The following is a 20,937-nucleotide window of genomic DNA, read 5'->3' as shown; positions in this document are numbered from 1 at the left end:
TATAAAATTGATATAATACATAGTTCTTCATCTCAAAATCATCATAATATTTCCTTAAACTCTTAAACTCTTTTGTCCTGGCATCAAAGTACCTATCAACTAGGTGTTTACAAAAGCAGATGGGAATAGGTGTAAGAAGCCTTGGGCTACAACTATTTCTGTCTGTTTTGAGGCTTTGAGCAATTCCCAATAAGATTTCTTACACAACAAAGTAGTTCCAAAAATCAAACATGGGGAACAAACATGAAAGCTAAGCTATTGGTTTTTGAAAACAATATCAACTTTCTAATCTGCTACAGAACAAACTCATGACCTAAGTAGAGAGATGAATAAAGAACATTCATTCCATTATGTGCCACTGTTCATACATTCATATTTTCAGGTCAGGTATAATCTCAGAGCTTTAGTAAATTATTTATTTTAGACATATCCTGAGCCCAGTGTCTGTAAGGATTATAATAGTTCAAGGAGAATCAGATGTTTTTAGTCAAGTTTCTTTGTTGGTCATGGCAATTCACCCAATATTCTGGACAATTCAACTCTATATTCTGTTTCAATACAACTGTTTGTAAAATGAGGTCTGAACTTTTGCTTATGTACTTCACACATTAAAATTTCTTTTTTTAATATAAAGGAATATAGTCATGATAAAGGATCCTTCTGCAACTTGACATTGTGAAAAATTATTTCTCCTTTGAACAGATTTATAAAACCTTGGACATTCAAGTGACATTAGTTGGCTTTGAAATATGGACAAATGGAGACAAAATAGATATAGATTCTAAAATAGAAACTACCTTATTACGTTTTTCGGCTTGGCAAGAAATAATCCTTAAAAAAAGGAAGAATTTTGATCACGTTATGTTACTCAGGTATGTCGCTGCTCTATTTTCCTGCATATCTTAGGTGGATTATTAAAAAATAAAACAAAACAAATAAACCAAAATACTTTTTAAAGCTGCTGATTTTTGGATAAAAGTCACAGGGATAAAAATGTTATGTGTAGCTATACAGAAAATTTCCAGATGAACTTGTAAATAACCTTTCTTCCTAATAATGATTAATATCAGAAAGGAAAACCTTGAAATATTCGTGTTGCTGGGCAGAGTTGAAAATGTCATTAGGTAAGCAAAGCACCCTTAGAATCCATTTACTTTACTTATCAGCAGCCAATTTTAACTCTCTTCAGCCTTCCATGCTATGCCGTTTCAACACTGCACTTAAACCAACCTTTCTGAGAAAGCACTTCATTTCCTGGACATTTTCCCTCAACAGAGTGTGTGCATCCAGACCAGCTCTTCAAGAGCATCTATATTTAAGATAACAAATAATTAATCTGATAAATTAAACCTGCCACAGCTTTAATGTTCCTAAGTAAAGGGTTGGATTTTTCTGTAATACTAGGTCATTAATTCCTTAAAAGGGGGGCTAATCTTACCATTTTGTCATTCAAAATACCTAGTACACTACTCAGCCTATAGGAAAATGATAAATTATGGTGGAACTGATCTGACTTCACCTCTGTGTTTCACATAGTCCTGTCATCATAAGGAATGTTAAATTAGGGAAGAACAACTTTGAAGCAGTGGAGTCTTTTAGCATCTCTTTTGATGTCCTTAAAGCTACTATATAAGAGTGGTATCCACTTTAACTATTTCATCTACCTATATTACCAGTATTTCTCCTAAGGGCTACAAACATAGCCTGCAAATATGCTTTCTATCGTTATCTAAATGTTAACTTTCAGTCTGAACTCAGAACTGTGAAGCTTCCAATGCCCATAGTCAGAGGTCAGGTTCAGCCCTTTGGCAGATTGATGAGTGAACCAGACCTCCAAATATCATTTCTGATTTTCATATCCAGGATGGTCCATAACACATATCTCCAGGGGAATAGTGGTTAGGTTCAGATATTCATGTACTACTGTGCCCCAAAATTATGGAGGTAAAGTAAAATATTATCATGACCTTCACAGCAGGCAAGATTAGCTCTTTTTCCTATTCCGTGGATGTATGTCTTAAAATACTTAATAAATTAGCCTAGGAAAATTAACCTGATATAAGTAGACAATCTTTTACTTCCATGTGTGTCTCTTATTCTGAGCAGTAGTTTCACACACCAATAGTATGTCTACAAATAGAGATATGGGGGAGTGCTAGTAAATGACTAACTGGGCATAATATTTAGAACTTCTCATGTTGGTTTCTTATATGTCTTCCCTCTATAGTCACATAGATCTAGAAGTGATTGGATACCGTATATGATATTATCATGGTGTGACTTTTGGTTTTCAGTGACCATGAGCAAAGTCAGAATCCAGATTGTGCTTTCTCTGGTGCTTCATCTCCATAGCTGATATTCTCCCAAGATCTCCAGAGTCTGGGAAGACCAGAATTCTAAGTTCTTCCAGTATGCATAGTCAAATACTAAGACTTTAAAATGTAGGGACAGAAACATATCAGCAGTGAAGAAAGAAATATAGCATATTTTCTTGATCAAAAAAGTTAAACATGGAAAGGGGTCCTCTAGCCTGACTAGCTTTCTTGTATTTGAACCATCTCTATTATACTCTACGTATGGTCCTTCAGCCTATGAAGTTCTTTTTAAAGTGGTCCAACTCTAAATGTTCTTCTTGAAAGCATATCAAAGTTGGCTCCCTTTAATATTCAAATCTACATCTGTCTTTTTAGATAATCCAGGAATAGACATGTTTTCACATGACAAGTGTTTTAAATGTTTGATTATAGTTATCATATCCTCTATGAGTTTCTATGGTTAATTTTTTGTTTTAATTTTCAACCACGGCAAATTAATCGTGGTGTTGAGTCCATTCACTATGTTGCATTTTCCCCTCTAAACACTTTAAACTTTTTTGGTCTTTTAAGTGGTTTTATCCAAAGTTGAGTGTAGGGCAAACTAAAGTCAAGTCAAATGGACTCTGACCTTATTATTATTTTGGGGGGGAAAGTACTCTTTTATGATTTCAACTCAAGATTACATTGACTTTCTCCATGCCTCTAAAATACCACAGGTTTAAAATGAGCTTCATATCAACCAAGGTCATCCTCAATTCCAGAACTCCAGTGCCAAGGCACTAGCATTGGGGGGGCTCACTGCACTTCAGTGTTTGTGTTAACTGAACTATGAGTTTATTTATATCTTGTTTATAGTGGAAAGTGGCTCTACGCACATGCACAAGGAACTTCTTATCCAAGGGGTATATGCCTGCCCTATTATTCCTCCAGTGTCGTTAAGGTGGGCTGTGTTTTATTTATGTTATATTACTTAATCAAAATGCTTACCTTAGATTTCTGTAATCTTCTGTGTCCTATTGAAAGGGACCATGTATGCATCCTGTCATACATTCCCACCAAAATGTCATGATGAAACTGTCATGTTTCCGTTATTAAATGGGAAATGTTTTATTAAAAACTATAGATAAATAATGAAGATAAACCAGTGTTTTCCAGAGTTTATATGAATGTCATACATGAATTAACCTACAAAGATTAGGAAAGCTCTTTTGCATATTAAATATAGTTATTTATAAGGACATGTGATATACACAAAACTTGATGGCTGGTTTAGCAAGTAAGGATAATTGTTCTTATGTGGAAAATATCATATCTAGATGGCTTTACCATTCACTTTCAGAAAGCCTAAGACCTACATACTGCTGACTCCCCTTGTTTATCTGATCTCTTCCCAAGTCACTACACTTCTAGTAAATGCTGCCCAAATAACACTATCTAAGATATTCTTTAAGATATCAAGGTTTGGGTTGATTTCCTGTAGTGTCTCTGCCTAATTGTTGTTATGCTTAAGCGAGTCTTGTAAGACCTTGAACTTAAAAGCCAGTACTTATTAAAATGACTACATGATTTATTATTCCTATGGTTCTTTTTATGATTATGCCTTTGCCCATGGTATTTTAGAAACAAAATTTTGCATAATAGAGTCAAATTAATCTAATATAGGCTGTCCACTCCAATTATGACATTGTAACCCATCCAGGACACATTTTAAATGTCATATGAGTAAGATGAAATCACCAAATTAGGGGTGTTTTACTTTTACAGTAACCTGATATCCCACCCCTCTTTGGAAATTTAATTTTTTCATTAATATAGAGATTAAAACATGAAATAGAACTAAGAACAGAGATAACTATCAACTCTGTGTTGGATTTTACATTACTGATCTTTTGACTTTTTTCAAGGTAGTAACTGCCTCTTCATGATTGTATAACATTATTGTCTAATGTGAGACTATAAATTGGAAACCCAAAACTCACATATTTTTATTTTTACTCCCTTTGAATATCTAGTAATAGAAGACAATCAATAATGTTTATTTTATTGTGTAGGACTTTAATTAATAAATTTGAGCTATTTGTAAAAATGAGTCTATATAAAACCAACAATGACTATTACTGCACCAAAAAAAAAAAAAATTTCAAAGTGTTAGTGTTAGAGACATCCAAAAGGTTACTTCTCCAACCTCATTATATAACTGAAGAAACTAAGGTGCAAGAACAGAAGATAACTAAGTCCACGACCTCTTAGATAAAATACTAGTTAACCAGAATCTAGAAACCAGCTCTCAACCACTAGTTCAAAGCTTTATGTACTGTAGTGTACTATCTTATAGAAATTTCTAATGCACATCTTTTTTGGCATCAGGATCTTTTACCTGACCTAAATGCAATTGCAAGCAGAATGGCACATCAGTTGGGGCATAACCTTGGGATGTGGCATGATGATTACCCATGTACCTGTACTTTGGGAAAATGCGTGATGGATAGTGATGGAAGGTGAGGCTTAAACAACATAGAGAATATATTTCAATATTGGGGGAGTGGCTTTGAGTAAAACTCAATATTGTAGGGACATATTGTTATTATCTGGAATTTTCCTAATATCTCCTGGGTAAGAACTCAGTAACTGATATCTAATTTTACATCATTATCTACATAATTAGTAGGGGGACCATAATTTTGGGGGGACCACAACATCCCACTGAAACGTCTCCAAGACTTTAAAAGTCCATCTGTATCCAATCATTGTATCAATAATAATGACAAGGGAGTCAAAACAAAAGGAAGATGGAAGGGAGGCAAGTTTCAGCTTAAAAAGAAATATGTCACATTCCTAAGATGTGTAAGAGCGTACTAAATATTAATAGTTTGTTTCAGAAAATGTTTACAGAGAACTACTTTGTGCCAGGCACTGTGTTAACTAGTGCTTATTTTTAAAAACTTTGAACACAAGTCAGGCCCTGTATTGAGAAGCTTGTATTCTTGCATGGATGGTAGGCAAATATATAGATTATTTCAAGTGGGACAAATAAAAAGTGATATGGGAGCAGCAGGCACAATTGGTCTAAACCATGGGCTTCAGGAAGGATATTCTGGCGGATGTATAGTCTGAGAATTTTCACTAAAGTAGTATGTGTTGGCTGTGTTTCAATATGACATTTCCTATAATAAAGAGCCCAGCTACTACTCTGTTGTAACAGTAAGACAAGAGTAAAAAAGGTAAATGGACCTTGAGTCCATCATTTACATATTTTTTTGTTCTAAATTCTTCATAGAACTTTCATAGCTGTTCTACCACTATGCATTGATATGATTGATCTTTATTTTTAACTCATCCTATTTCTAGCACTCCTGCACTAAAATTCAGTAAATGCAGCAAAACCCAGTACCAGCAATATCTCAAGGATTACAAGCCAACGTGCATGTTCAATATTCCATTTTCTGATAAGTTAAGTGATTATCCATATTGTGGAAACAAGAGGTTGGATGATGGAGAAGAGTGTGATTGTGGCCCTGTTCAGGTATTTGCAAATGATATTACCTTTACATTTACAAAGTGTAACCTCAGCTAGAACCTAGACAGGGATGTAGCCACTAATCAACCATGGTAATTCTTGTAAAGCTTTAAAAACTGTGCTTTACAAAAAATAGAAACAAATTGCTGGTGCAGCCTCAATGCAAGGTTTCTTACCAAGTCATGTAATGATCTTGCTGGAGATTCAAAGCATCACGTTAGCCTGGTTTATACATTAATTGGCTCTTCTTGTGAGAAGGGCTCATAGGTGTCGTTAAGTCTGATCTCTCATGAACAGTAGGAATCTGTTCTACAAAATTCCTCACAGTCAGTCAATTGAGTTTTACTCAGGGTCTTATGAGGCTAGTCTATATCCCTGTTGACCAGTTCACATTATTAGAAAACTTAATTGAGCAGAAACCTTCTAAACTTACACATATTTATTGCAGTCTCTGATATGTTTAGAATAAGCCTTAGAGGCATATTTTAAATTAATTCTTATTCTGCTTTTCTCTAACATAGGAGCTTTTTCTTTCAAGAGCTCATCATATAGGTATGTGTCCTAGATAATGACTTCTCACATAATCAAGTGCTCATAAATCACCTGGGCATGTTGTTAAAATGTGGATTCTGATTCAGTAGGTCTGGAGTGGAACTGAGATCCTATTCCTACCAACCTGCAAGGCTGTCTAAGGCTGCTGGTCCAAGGAGCACATTTTAAGTAGCTATGCTCTAGACACTGCACAATTCAAAATTCATTCTGGCCATGAAGAGACTCCAAGATCAGAGCGGAGGCAGCGAATGTCCAGAGGTTACAGCTTCTATTTTTCAAATGTCTCAGATTAAATGGAAAGAGAATCCTAACTTTGGAAAGTGATGCTTTTGCCTATGTGCATTTTTTGGAATGGTTTTACAGTTTCATTCCAACACTTGAAGTACCTTACATGACAAGATGCAGACAATATTTTGCAGTTTTAACTTTGTTTCAGCAGATAGGGTCTAAGTGTCTATCCTGTTATTATCTAATGATGCATTTGTTAAAAGTTCAGCCTGAAATATTTAGCATCTTGAGAAAAAATAAAATCAGAAGTTGTATTATCTCACACCCAACATTTAGCATGAGAAGCAGCAGGACTCTTCCAGAGAACAGAAGTCATCAGGAGAATGGAAGGTCACAAACTTTGGGCTTTGTATGCTACCAGTGAGAATCATTAGCTGTGGAGTACTGAACAGCACAAGGGAAGGAAACAAAGTAAAAGTCCCAAACACCAGTTGCAAGCAGTAGTCTTTGTATACATATCATAGACAAGGACCATGCATTTGGATTTAACTCTGAAAAACAATTATGGCTAAATTGCATAGAAGCACCACAAATTAACTCTTCAAACAGGAGCCAAACTACAAACCGCTTCTAATTTTTTCATTTTTGATTATTGCCAGGAGTGCACTAATCCTTGCTGTGATGCACACAAATGTATGTTGAAGCCAGGATTTAGTTGTGCAGAAGGAGAATGCTGTGAATCTTGTCAGGTAAGATCCTTTGCTAGGACTGGGTTTCTCTGTTTTCAGTTTATTAAGTATACATAGAACCAGAGTCATCTGGCCACTGAATGACCTTCCACCACTAATCCCAGATTGGAGCTAAGATTGCTCGTACCCAATACAGCCTCTTCTGAGATACTCAGACTTCTAAATACTAAGCAGTGTTATGGTCTGGGGAGTGGAGAAGCAGGTAAGCAGTGCTTGGACTTTTAGGAGTGGAGTTATACGACTAACATTATTCTTGCTTTTTTTGTCGATCATTACCAACCTATTTCACCTCAGCTGAGGGGGAAAATGGCATCCCAACGACAGTGAACTGAAAGGGAAAAGGGTTATCCTGGAGTTGGAAAGTGATAGTGACCAGCAGCTGGAGATGTATTCCTAGGAAAGATGACCAAAAGTCCAAATGCCTCTGTCCAAGGGTTTACTGACACTTCTTTCACGCCACTGGATTGTGAACTGACAAAGGAAAGGAAGTGTGTTTTATTCATCTTCAAATCTTTCCAAAACCCAGCACAAATTAAATGCATATTGAATGGCTGAATGAAAGAGAATATTTCCATGTCGTGCCCTCCAGCAGTGAGAGCCTGGGTACTTTTTTAGTTCATCTGAAAAGATCTGATTTATTGGGAGTGGTGATTCCTCATTAGAGTCAGGCGTTCCCAGTTGTGCGTGTACAGTGGGATGGGGTGTGAGAAAGGGATGTACTAAAGGGATGAAGAAGGAAAGATGAACAAAACATATGCTTCATGTCCCCATTTTATGTCCATTCCAACTCTTCCCAGTGCTGCTCTAATACCAAATTTCAAAAACACCAACCTGTCGTTCCTAAAATTACATAAAAACCAAGAATGCTAATAATTCTCAGTGGAATGGAGAGGGAAGTCATGATCCATCCTTAAAACATTTTTAGATAAATTAAATGGGTCAACCTCCTTACTTCCTCCTACTTACTGAACCTTTCCTAACCTATGGGTGTCCAAGATTCAATCTATTCGTTTTTCTTCAACAGTTGAAAAAAGCAGCATCTATATGCAGACCAGCAAAAGATGAGTGTGATTTTCCTGAGATGTGTACTGGCCACTCTTCCGGGTGTCCTAAGGACCAATTCCAAATAAATGGATTTCCTTGCAAGAATGCAAAAGGCTACTGCTTCATGGGGAATCGTCCCACCCGGGATGACCAGTGCTCTGAACTGTTTGATAAAGGTGAGAGACAATTACAGTGAATGATTGATAAAGATAATAGCCGTTATTTCTGTTATTGTCCTTTAGGAATCTGGGGACAAGATTGGAGATAATGCCATTTGTGGCAGATATTACCTGGCACCTTTCTGAATAATACCTTTCATATTCATTGACTTTACCTCTAATATTAATTGACTAGCTCAGTATTTCTTTTTTATATCCATAGTCCTTCCTAAAATATCCTCCTGAGGCAATAGGATAGTTTTTAAGTAATTTATTTGTTCCATTCTGCTTCACTGCTACATGACACTGAAATTTCAATTATATTAGAAAAGTAAGGCATTTTATGATTTGTCATATTCATGCTTTCATTCTTTTACTTTTATCATACCATTTTTTGCATCCCAGAGGCAAAAGACAGTTCTGATATCTGCTACAAGATGAATAAAATTGGAAATAAATTTGGATACTGCAAAAACAAGAAACACGTATTAATTCCTTGTGAAGAAAAGTAAGTGCCTTGTAAAGAAAAGTACGTGCCCTCTCAGAGTGTTTTGCAAAATCAGAGCAGCTCTTGTTCTGACAGCTGCCAGCCTGTTTTTACTGAGGAGATTAGGAAGAAAGGGAAGCAAGAAGGGAGAGAGCATACATCCCTGATGGAATTAACTGGCATTTATGTTCTGTATTTTGTAACTGAAAGTCATGGAATACAAGGAGGAAAGATGGGAAAGATTTAAGATTCTTAGGAAGAAAGGGAGGAAAAGAAGGTACAAAAAAAGAGAGAAAGAAGCAAACAGAAGGAGGGGGAAAATAAGTAGAAAAGGGGAGAAGAGGAAAAAAGAAGGAAAGCCATCAGAAGAAAGAAAGGTAGACGCTGAAGTTGAAGACAGAATGGGAGAATTGGATGTTAGATCTGATTTTTAAAAAGCATGTGTTGACCCCCACTTCTGGGTTTGTTTCTGACATTTGGCAAGCCCTTCTGTGTGCCCCCAAACAGGATTTGGACTGAAAACAACAATAATAAAAACCTAGAATCAAGTTCAACTTTGCTTCTAAATATAATCCTAAAAATGGGCAGTAGCTTAACTTCTCTCACTTCCAATTGCTGCCTAATCTGTAAAGAGGGAGTTATAATAACAGCAACTTCATAGATTTGTCGTGAGAATCAACTGATGTGCTCCAGGCAAGAAAGAGTAAGAAGGAAATCTTAATATCCTGATTAAAGTTATGCTAATTCAAATTACTAATAAGAAATATTCTCCTGTAAACTTGAGCTAATATTGCTTTATGAGAATTACATAGATATCATAAAGAAATACAATCATTTTACATCTTTGTCTACTCATCTCAGTTTCCAGGGTCAGGAAACAGGGTCCAACAGTTTACCCAGCCTCTCCTGGGCTCTGACAAGCCTGGTTTAGAAAAAAGTGACCGGGTCACTTCACTTCCAACCTAGTCTCTAAAGTTCTATTGTATTTCTGGTCCCAAGTGTGAGAACACTCTTCCTTTCCTTCAGAGATATCAAATGTGGAAAGATATTCTGCACAGGTGGGCAGCATTCTTCTGTCCTTGGAGAAGAAAAGATCTATCACCTTAAGAAGCCTCTGAAGCAGAATGCCACTGAATGCAAAACTTTTTTTTTATACCACGATTCTAAGGATTTTGGCCTGGTTGCTCCTGGAACAAAATGTGGAGATGGACTGGTAAAATGAACGCCCTTTGTTTTATTAAAACTGCTTGTCCAGTCACTTAAAACTTCATTGGATCCTATAAACGGTTCCAGAGGGCTTATATACGGGAACACAGAAAAAAACTCTGCAGTATTTTTTTAATTGAGCAGAGTAGCAATAACACTATAGTAAATATTCATTTTGCTTAATATTTGTTATACAAATTATGAAAATATTATAAATGTGCTTAATTAGTGTCTTACAGTAGATGCTCAATAAAATTATAGACTGAATTTTTAAAATTTATTTGACTATGAAGTAGCCATAGAATCTTCATTTATTTTATTCATTCAAACATATTTACTGGGCACATACTATGGTGCCAGTGTCTGTGCAGGACACACTTGATGTAAAGATGAGTGTACTTGAGAATTTCGTAGATTAAATCAAGTGTATCACCACAATCCAACTCAACTGTTTTCACGGTGATGTGATCAATGTGCACGAGTCCAAAGGAAGTGACTGACCTTACTTGTAGAACGCAGAGTGGCATCTTCTGATGCCATTAAATGAGTGACATTTCAGCTTTGACTTTATGAACAACATTTTTCAACACACAGAAGATGAGAAAAGACTTTTTAAAAAGAAATATACCTACATAATACGAAAAGGTACAAGTGTATGGCACAGACAGGTAGCTGACAATTTCAGAGTGACTGGCGCTCCGAGTGAAATGGCAAAAAACTAAATTGAACAGGTAGAGTGAAGCCTGACTGGAAAGGCTTTATCACTCCAAGATGAAAACCTGAGAATGTAAACTAAAAAAAGCAGCCATCTCATCAAGGTTTATAAACACAAGAATATTTGAAAAAATATAACGCTGTAGAGAAAATCAGCAATTTTGAAGTTGAGCAGTTTCTGTGATACGCACCACCCCCCGACACTGCCATCCACAAGCATTACAGTATCATTCATATAATTAGATAGATAAATGAATTGGAAAGTAAAAATTCAGCATGTAAAAGCAGAACCAGAATTTAATAATTTCATAGAGACCTCTATTTCAAGTCCATAGATTTAATTATACAGTTTCCCATTAAAAGGACTAAATAAACATAAAAATGGCGAAGAGTTAATAGCTGTGAAAATTTGGGTATGTGTACCTACCCAAACTAGAAAGTTCAAGGACGTTCAGTAAGATAGAGTATACGCGGCATTGGTTTGAAGAAAATACCGAATAATTTTCTACTCACTTCAGGTAAGGAAAATCAGCCAGAGGTACAAAGCAAACATATGACATCCCTTTCATAGAATGGCAGGGATTCAGCCAAGAAATTGATAAGGGAGCAGTTGTTAAGGAACACTTCGCGATTGTGCAAACACATCACGACCATGTGCCACCACATAGAGTGCCTAATTCCTTCTAGAGAAATCTTAGTACAGAAGTGCACCACTCACAATGGTACCAATTCTTGAACCAATTCCTATTGAGGGAATCTATGCATAGCAAACGCTAGTCTGTAGGGGTATCACAAAGACACTACTGACAGAATTTGTCATTTTCATATTTATTCTGAGATACTATTTTTTAGACTTGAGGAACTTTAAATGCCTAAAAACACTCTAGTTTCTCTTAGTAGTTATTCTTTCTGGGTAAATTTTAATTTGGCATGGGAAAAGAGGACAAACATATCCCATTACCCCTGGGTGCCCTTTTCCTTAGTTATACTATAGAACTTACAACACAGATAAGAAAAAAAGATGAAAAATAAAAGACGAGAGATGGTAAGAGACAAAGATAGTAGACTGCAGAGAGAATGAGAGTAGAGGAGAGAAGAGAAGAAAGAGAGGAAATTAGTTAATTCTTTCATTCTCTACCACAGAAGAATTGCTCAAAAACTGTCTCTGTAGTTATCTCTTTATTAAACATACAGAACAGCAAAATCAAAATAAAATACGTCTCAGTGTTTTCCTTTAGTTGAGCCTGAAATACTTGAAGTAAGGTCTACATGGGTTTTAAAACAATGTTTCTCAGTGTTTAATCATGTATATAGAAAACCCATTCTATAAGCATAAGGAAAGAAGATAAACAACAGACATAAGAGAATTCAGTATGGTGAACAAAGGAGACCAGTGTGAGATATCAAAGATGATAGTCTCCTATGACACAGAAACATTTTTAAAAGAGGAAAATCCTTTAGAAATAAGTTAAATTTATATTTTATACTATTTAGAAGGATATTAAATCTATAAAAATGATATAATTTGAAATCAAGAAGCACTGCCTTCAAATTGCAAAATGAATCATGATTGCCTGTTTATATGCAATTTATGCAGTAAGCCATGGAATAGAAACTCCATGAAAAAAAAAAAAAGGAAATTGGAAGCTAAACTTCTTAACACAGAAAAATAAGATAAGGAAATTTTTAAAAATAAAAGAAAATGAATAAAAGCAAGAGAAACAGTGCTAAGAAACCTGATACAGTGTTAATAGGAATTCTAGATAAAGGAAACAGAATAGAGGTAAAAAAAATGTAATTAAGGAAATAATACTCAAAAAATGTCCCTGAGCTTAGGAACGCATAAAGTAAAAACTCAGTACCAGGAAAAAATCATAAAAATAAATGAGCATTTAGACTTACCTTCATACCATGAAGTCAACAATAAAGAAAATGTTCTATGAGCACAAAAGAAGGCAAGTATTGTTTCAATAGGAAAAATTATCACATTACCATCATATTTATCTCCAACAAAAAATGCCGGAAGATAACGCAGCAAAATCCACAGAGTTTTGGGAAACAGAAATATGGTGACCCTAAAACCATATATATAACCAAGCTATTATTCAGAGTGTAAAGTAATAGAACAACACCCTCACAACCTTATGATTAAGACAATATACAGTTAAAATTAGACAGCATTTATTTTCTGAAAAGAAAAATAGTCAAGTACTCCAGCCAACTGGAAAATGGATTTAAATTGAAGTGATATCTGCACTTTCGTATTCACACTGCAACATTATTCACAATAGCCAATGGAAACAATTTAAATGTCCTTGGACAGGTGAATGGATAATGAAAATGTGATTATATATGTAAATATATATATACACATATATGTGACTTTATATATGTGTGTGTATATATATATATATATATATATGAATATTTTTAGCCTTAAAAAATAGAAATCATTTTTAACAACATGGATGAACTTGGAGATTTCACTTATGCTAAGCAAAATAAGCCAGACACAGAAAGACAAATACTGTATGATCTCACTTATATGTGGAATCTAAAAAAATTAAAGTCACAGAAGCAGGAAGCAGAATGATGGTTGCTGAGGATGAGGGGTAGGGAAAACAGAGAGACATTGGTTAAAGGGTACAAACTCTCTGTTATAAAATGAGTAAATTCTGGAGATCTAATGTAAAGCATGGTGACTATAGTTAATAATACCATAATGTGTACTTGAAATTTTCTGAGAAGTAGATCTTAGGTGTTATCACAAAAAAAGTAACTATGTGAGGTGACAGATGTGTTAATTAGGTTGTTTGTGGTCATCTCACAATGTATAAGAGTACCTAAAGTCATCACGATATACACTTTAAATATATACAATTATTAATTGTTAATTATACCTCAATAGAGTTGGAAAAACATTTCTAGATGTCTGCTTTTTTTCTAAAGAAACAGGTAAAAATAAAAATAACAGTCGACAAATAAATGAGCTAAGATAAGCCAGGCAATAACCACAAGCAACAAAACAACAGTAATTTGGTCATAAAACTTACCCCCAAAAACGAGCATAATTTAAAACAAAAGTAATAAGTATAAATAAGAAGATTAATTGATTTTGACAAAATGCCCAACCAGCAACTGTGAAATAAACAATCATGGATCCTTATCAAATCAGAAGAAAAGTTGATAGAAGTAATAGAAGAAATTGCTGCAATTACAATGGTGGAATCTTTGATAGATTAACATTTGAAGAATTAATAAGGACATAGACATTATAATAATTAATGTTTGTATACAACAGTATTTGAATGTGCAGTACACATTTCAAATAACCATCGAATATTTATAGAGGATTTCTTCTTCCACAGAAGATTCTACATATGGTTTTTCACAATAGAACAAATGATGCAAATTCTAAGAGCAAGTAATTCTAATTCATCTTGGTGACTTCATTTCTAGGTGTGCAGCAATGGTGAATGTGTGACTACTGCAAAGGCCTACAATTCAACCGATTGCTCCTCTCAGTGCAATGAAAATTCTGTAAGGTTTGACTTCTTTTAAAATTAGTGTCTTACCAGTCATTTATTTACACAAGACTTCATTCCTGAGCCTATGTATAAGTGCAGGTGTGCACATACACATGTATGTATGTGTGTATATATGTATGCATAGTGATTTTTAAATCAAATATGCATTTGGGATCCATTTCTTTTGTGTATCATCAATAATATTGATCCAAAAGCCAAACCAAGTATTATACATAGATAACGCCAGTGTTGCAAGTATATGTCTTATCATTGGACTGGTAATCCAGAAACCCAGGAGCTTACGTATGAATGAAGTTTAAACCTGAAGTTTAACATTGGATCTATCATAATTTCACTTACAGTTAAATTACACCAATATCAACATTTGCCTAAAGCTTTTGAGAAAAACAATAAAAGCAATTTTTTTCACTCATTTAACACTGTTCAATACTAGCAGTACCTAGCAGTTTGCATGTGTGGGTAACATCTTTCCTAAGCCAAATTAATCAGTAACACGTATATAGAGTTGTACTCTTTCAATTATTTTACATATATATTAAATTTTAAAGGCTTCATAACAACATTAAAATATAAGTACTATTCCTATGCCCACTTTTAGAGATGGCAAACCAGTCACACTGATGGTATGTGCAAGGAAAAGGTGAGAATTCGATACAGAAAGAGTGTGTGTTCTTAACCATTACACAATGCTCTTTGATGAACTAAACATTATGCCATCACTTTTTTCCCACGTTAATATTATCTCACTGTTACTAAGCCTAGTTAGAGTCTCCTCTTTGGCTATGACATGTCCAGCTCTAGCCGGGGCTGTTCATTTAATAAGATTTATGGCTTCTGGAAAAATAAGTCAAACTATCTGGCTCACCTGGTTTTGAATTTGTCAGGATCATTCTCTTGTTCCAAGGCCATCTTCAAAGATAGCTGCTCCTTGTATTTTGTTTGCTTATTTTTCCCAACGTTGATTTTGGTATGCAGTTTAGTTAATTAATCAATAAAAAGTTCATGAGTGTGTGGGTGTGTGTATTTTTGTGTGTGTGTGTTTGATGTAGAGCTGGCACTAAGCTAAATGAGCTGCAAAACACAACTTACGTCAGTCATTTGATGAATTATGATTTATGGCTCTTCCAGGTGGATGACGGTGAACTTGAGTGCCAGTGCGAGGCAGTACAGGCATCTGCGGAATGGGAGGAAACCTTAAATGTTACCAGTGAGCATCCTAGATTAATATAATATCTTGCATATATCAAAAGCCTCACCGGTGAGAATGTTTTTTGCTTATATGCTAAGTCTACTACACATATGTTGTATTTCTGTATGGATTTGTATGGTCTTCTTGGTACTTTGGATATTTAAATACCCAAGTTTGAATTTACTAAAATTTCTTTTTAGAATGAACGTATCTCCTTCTAGTTAAATTTGGATGAGTTCTTCTAAGAACCCATAACACAGTAAGGCCTTTTCTATAGTCAAGAACTGACAATCCAACTTTTCCTGCTGACTGTGATTCCCTTAAACACAATGGAATCTTGGGTGGAGTGCTAATTGTTAATACAGATAATAATTTGTGCAATGTTTTGGCCTTTTACTTTATTTAAAAAAATAACCAGAGGAGGGAGAATTAAAGCCCTTTAAAGAAGGAAGAAGCAGAATGGTAACAGCTCAGTTAAATGTTAATATTCCATTGTCCTAAAGTTGATGTCCTGGCTGAAGTTCATGTGTTTTAATGTTACAGATATCTCCATCCTGGTGGTTGTTCTCATCCTGGTTATTATTGGTGTCGTGGTTGTCATAGTATTAATTCGTTACAAAAAATGTATTAAGTTGAAGCAAGTTCAAAGGTATGTCTGTATTCTCTGTGTGTTGAAGTGGCCCATGACTGAGATTATGTAAGCTTTATGGCCATAGAGATGGGAGAAAAGTATAAGCCTCTTACTGAAGACCAAGTAAGAGTAGTAATAAGTCAAGCTTTTACACACTTTGCTCTCATTGAAATGTTTATCCCAGTGACTCCCAAACTTTGCTGCACACTGGAATCAAAAGGGATTTAGGATTGACAGACATATACTACTATGTATAAAACAGATAACTAATGAGAACAGACTGTATAGCACAGGGAACTCTACTCAATGCTCTGTGGTGACCCAAATGGGAAGGAAATCCAAGGAAGAGGGGATATTTGTATACGCGTGGCTGATTCACCTTGCTATACAGCAGAAACTAACACAACATTGTGAAGCAACTATACTCCAATTTTTTTTAAAAAAGGGATTTTAAAAAAATACTAAATTTGATTCCTCCATCAGATTTAATTGTTATAGAGTGTAACATGAGTATCAGTCTTTAAAAAATCTCCTAGATGATTTAATATTAACCACAGGCTTACCTCATACTTTAGCTGGTATCAACATTCAATTCCCTTCTTGGCAGCCCACCGAGAGAAACCCTAGGAGTGGAGAATAAAGGATACTTCGGTGATGAGCAGCAGACAAGGACTGAGCCCATTTTACCTGATATTCACCCCCTACATGTAAGAAAATACCATTTGCACTAGTTAATCAATTTAAAAAGTAGTTGTATGTATGTTTGAAGTGGAACTATCCCTAAGCTAAGTGAGGTGGGAAATGCAGAATAGTCTAACATGATTCCACACCAATAACCTTCAGTTGACAGGTGGGGAAGGAGAGGATGGCAGGACACAAACACACCAAGACACTATTTCAGAGCAGAATATATTGGTTAAATAAAATACTAATGTGTGCATGACTGGAAAAATGTACAAGCATAAACCATATTCTGGGATATAAAACAAGTCTTAATAAATTTAGAAGAATTGGGGTCATACAAAATATGTTCTCAAAATAAAATTCTATTAGAAATCAGTATCAGAAAAATACTGGGAAAAATCTTTTTCTCGTAAAAAATTTAAAATGTACAAGACTAAATGATAGTGTTAAGAGATAAATATTCGGGGGTAAAAGTATAATCACATGCAAGGAGGAGGTCATTATTTTTAAGTTGGGAAAGTGGCTAATTTGGAGGGAGGAAGTGGGTGACAGTAATGATAGGAAACTTGAAATGGCAAAGTTTTATTCCTTAATCAGTGCAGTGATTGCAAGGATATTTACCTTAAATGGTTCATTAAGCCATGAATCTGTTTTGTGTGTGTTTTTTATCTCTATTGTATTTTCCCAAGAAATGACTAAAAATGAATAAGGGCAACAATGCCAATTATTAGTGGGGATATAGAGAGTAAAAACTTTCATAAAAGCTAATGAAACTTTAAATGGTACAACCAATAGGTAAAATTCATACTATACCCTAAACCTGATCATACACATTCCCTGTAATCCAGCAATTCCTGTCATTATGAACACACCAAACAGAAATGTGTACATGTGTATATCGGAAAACATCAACAATAATGTTCCAACAGCATTATTTGCAAAAAGTGAAAATAATACGAATGTCCAATAACACTACAGAGAAGGAAAAATGAACAAACTACTGACATTTACAACATACTATTGTATGTGATATCTTACTATCACATACTCTTAGAAAACACACCAAACCCAAAAGCAAACTGTTTGATTCAACTTATATAAATTCAAACTGACAAAACTACTCTATGGTATTAGAAGTCAGGGTAGTCATACCACAGAGAAGATTTTCAGAGGGAATGGTAAAGTTTTATGTTTTGATCTGGGTGGGGTTCGGTTAACCATAGGTGCTCATTTTTAAAAATTCACCCACCTCATACTTTCTGTTTGTACATTTCTGTGTGTATCTTTTACATTAAAAGAAAAGTTTATTAAAATAACACCCATAGCAATATATGAAAACCTAATAAAAAAGCTGACAATCCTATAAAAGTCCCTGCAAGCAGTGGCTTGTTCAGCACCTTTAACAACAGCTATGATTTCCAGTGCATTTGACACAGTGGGGGAAAAAAAAAAATGTGAGTGCTGGTTAGGAAGCTACAAAAGCATTCCTTTTAAAAAAATTAACCAGTGAAGAAAGAATTTGCAATAAGATTATACCGATGAAACTGCCCACTAGGACCTAAGTCTTGAAGGAAGTATGAACTGATCATTGTTAGATGCAAATGCCAATGAGAATATAATGGTGTTAGTATTTTTAAATTAGGATTTTTTTTTTTTTTTTGGTTAGTGGTAATCTTGCTCCACGGCTCCAGAGATTCTGAATGCTTTGCCCCAACTCTCCATGTCCCATAAGCCCTGTGCCTTTTACTGTACGATATTACAGAACAAGCTCCCACCCTACCCCCAGGAACACATATATGACATTATAGTAGAAAGGCTTTTACTGAACTTCTCTTACTTATGTCTGTATAGTTACCCTTTCTCTGGAAATATGATGGTTTATCATTTTTATCCATTCATACATTTTATTATGCCAGTGGTGACCCAAATAAACAAGTCTTCATTGTCCACACAAATGACAGGAAAATATTGTGTAATAATTTTTTAAGCTTACACTGAGATTTTCTGATATGAAAACACAGGATGCTAATATCAGGTTTAAATAAGAAACTGAATGTAAATGCACTTAGCACCGTGTTTGGTATATATTTAGCACTTAATATGTGTTAAATATCTACTATGCCTCATGCACTGTCTCAGTGACTTTCCTAATTACATTTTCTTTAAATTAATGTGCAGAACAGTTGCACTCCCAGAGAAAGGATTCAGGTGAAGTTAGCCTGAGCATATGATCAATGATAGATAGTCACCAGAGGTTCAAATAGAGCCTGGGGCATATTTGTATTGAATACAAAATCCTTAAGGGCTTTTTGGATTTTTAGTTAAATGTGCGAACTTAGAAGAAGAGCTTAATAAATATTTGTTAAATATATGAATGAATTTAATTAACCATATAGCATAATATATTATAAATGTAGATTGTATAGGACAGTTTGGGTCCCTGAATCTCTTGTTTAGGTTTTTTGTATTATTTGTCATAAAATTATATGAATAATAATGATTTATCTGACTCCTGTTTGATACATTAGTTACCCATCAAAGGCCAGTTCTCAGCAAAATTGTGGTTTGGAAAAGATCTGTGTTTGGTGTCCTTTCCCAGTTACATTAATGATATTTGGTTAGCTTTTCTGTCTGGTACCCAGTGCCTCTCCTAGGTCCTGTTTCCACTGAACCATGCTGCCTGGTTGTATTAATGTCCACTGGGGGTTAAAAGAAAGCACTTCAAAAAGGGTAACACATATATATGGAATCTAAGAAAAAAAAAAGGTCATGAAGAACCTAGGGGTAAGATGCGAATAAAGACACAGACCTACTAGAGAATGGACTTGAGGATATGGGGAGGGGGAAGGGGAAGCTGGGACAAAGTGAGAGAGTGGCATGGACATATATACACTACCAAATGTAAAATAGATAGCTAGTGGGAAGCAGCTGCATAGCACAGGGAGATCAGCTCGGTGCTTTGTGTCCACCTAGAGGGGTGGGATAGGGAGGGTGGCAGGGAGGGAGACGCAAGAGGGAAGAGATATGGGAACATATGTATGTGTATAACTGATTCACTTTGTTATAAAGCAGAAACTAACACACCATTGTAAAGCAATTATACTCCAATAAAGATGTTAAGGAAAAAAAGGGGTAACTTCGGCCAGGCACATCTGCATTACAATAGTAAGTTCTGGAAATCCTCAAAGACCTCCAAGGTCCAAAGGGATGTGCCTGGTTGTGGAATTTCAGGCATGCAGACCATTAGAGACTCTAAGATTTGGAAGTTAATAGACTGACCTTGAACTACTCATATCATAACATGTAAAGAAACTCCCACTCTTACATGTATGCTTGATTTACAGATAAGTTGTTAGACGCATCCATCACAAGAGAACAACCTAGGCAAGAACATTGTCTGTGTGTGTTTCAATATTTGTACATTTACTAGGACTGTATTCTAAGAGACGACTAGCAAATGTATTTTGTAGGCTTGGAAAATAGTCATACTTGTTTGAGCCCTAACTGCAGGTTAAGAGTATCTCTCTTCATCAGCCAAGAACGGCAGAGTCCTTGGAGAGACTTCCAGCCAGTTGCTCGAGCCCGCACTGCATCACGCTGGTATGGTCGGTCCCCTGGCTCTTTTCTGTTGGTTGTGCTAGTCTGTGTCCTTTTCATTGATAATCTTGGTGCCACTTAACCACTCATTGGTTCCTTGAAATTTTCCAACAATATAACATGGCTCTCTGACTTGAGGCAGAAACAGGGACTTCCTACTTCTCAGCAGGGCTGGGATTAGGGTGATAAAGAGCACAGTGACCCTTGTAAGTACACAGTCAGATACCGTCATTATTTAAAATACTGACCGTGCTCATCATGAATTCTTGGGAATTAGTTCTGACTTTTTTTTTAAACAACACATTAACGTATTATTTA

At 35.3% G+C, this 20,937-nt stretch overlaps 1 protein-coding gene across 1 annotated transcript in view; it reads left to right on the top strand.

The window, feature by feature from the left end:
• ADAM7 (ADAM metallopeptidase domain 7) overlaps window positions 1-20,937 on the top strand; it is a 60,611-nt gene that overhangs the window by 21,741 nt on the left and 17,933 nt on the right. Inside the window, exons 9-20 of the mRNA XM_059926283.1 lie at window positions 703-872; window positions 3,171-3,255; window positions 4,683-4,813; window positions 5,664-5,838; window positions 7,272-7,361; window positions 8,386-8,581; window positions 8,969-9,071; window positions 10,077-10,263; window positions 14,430-14,510; window positions 15,647-15,725; window positions 16,251-16,356; window positions 16,946-17,045. Coding sequence (XP_059782266.1) covers window positions 703-872; window positions 3,171-3,255; window positions 4,683-4,813; window positions 5,664-5,838; window positions 7,272-7,361; window positions 8,386-8,581; window positions 8,969-9,071; window positions 10,077-10,263; window positions 14,430-14,510; window positions 15,647-15,725; window positions 16,251-16,356; window positions 16,946-17,045 — 1,503 coding nt within the window. The remainder of the gene's footprint in view (window positions 1-702; window positions 873-3,170; window positions 3,256-4,682; window positions 4,814-5,663; window positions 5,839-7,271; window positions 7,362-8,385; window positions 8,582-8,968; window positions 9,072-10,076; window positions 10,264-14,429; window positions 14,511-15,646; window positions 15,726-16,250; window positions 16,357-16,945; window positions 17,046-20,937) is intronic.

This window comes from Balaenoptera ricei, chromosome 6, assembly GCF_028023285.1.
Source record: "Balaenoptera ricei isolate mBalRic1 chromosome 6, mBalRic1.hap2, whole genome shotgun sequence".
Lineage (NCBI taxonomy): Eukaryota > Metazoa > Chordata > Mammalia > Artiodactyla > Balaenopteridae > Balaenoptera > Balaenoptera ricei.
This window is presented reverse-complemented; position numbering and strand designations above follow the sequence as displayed.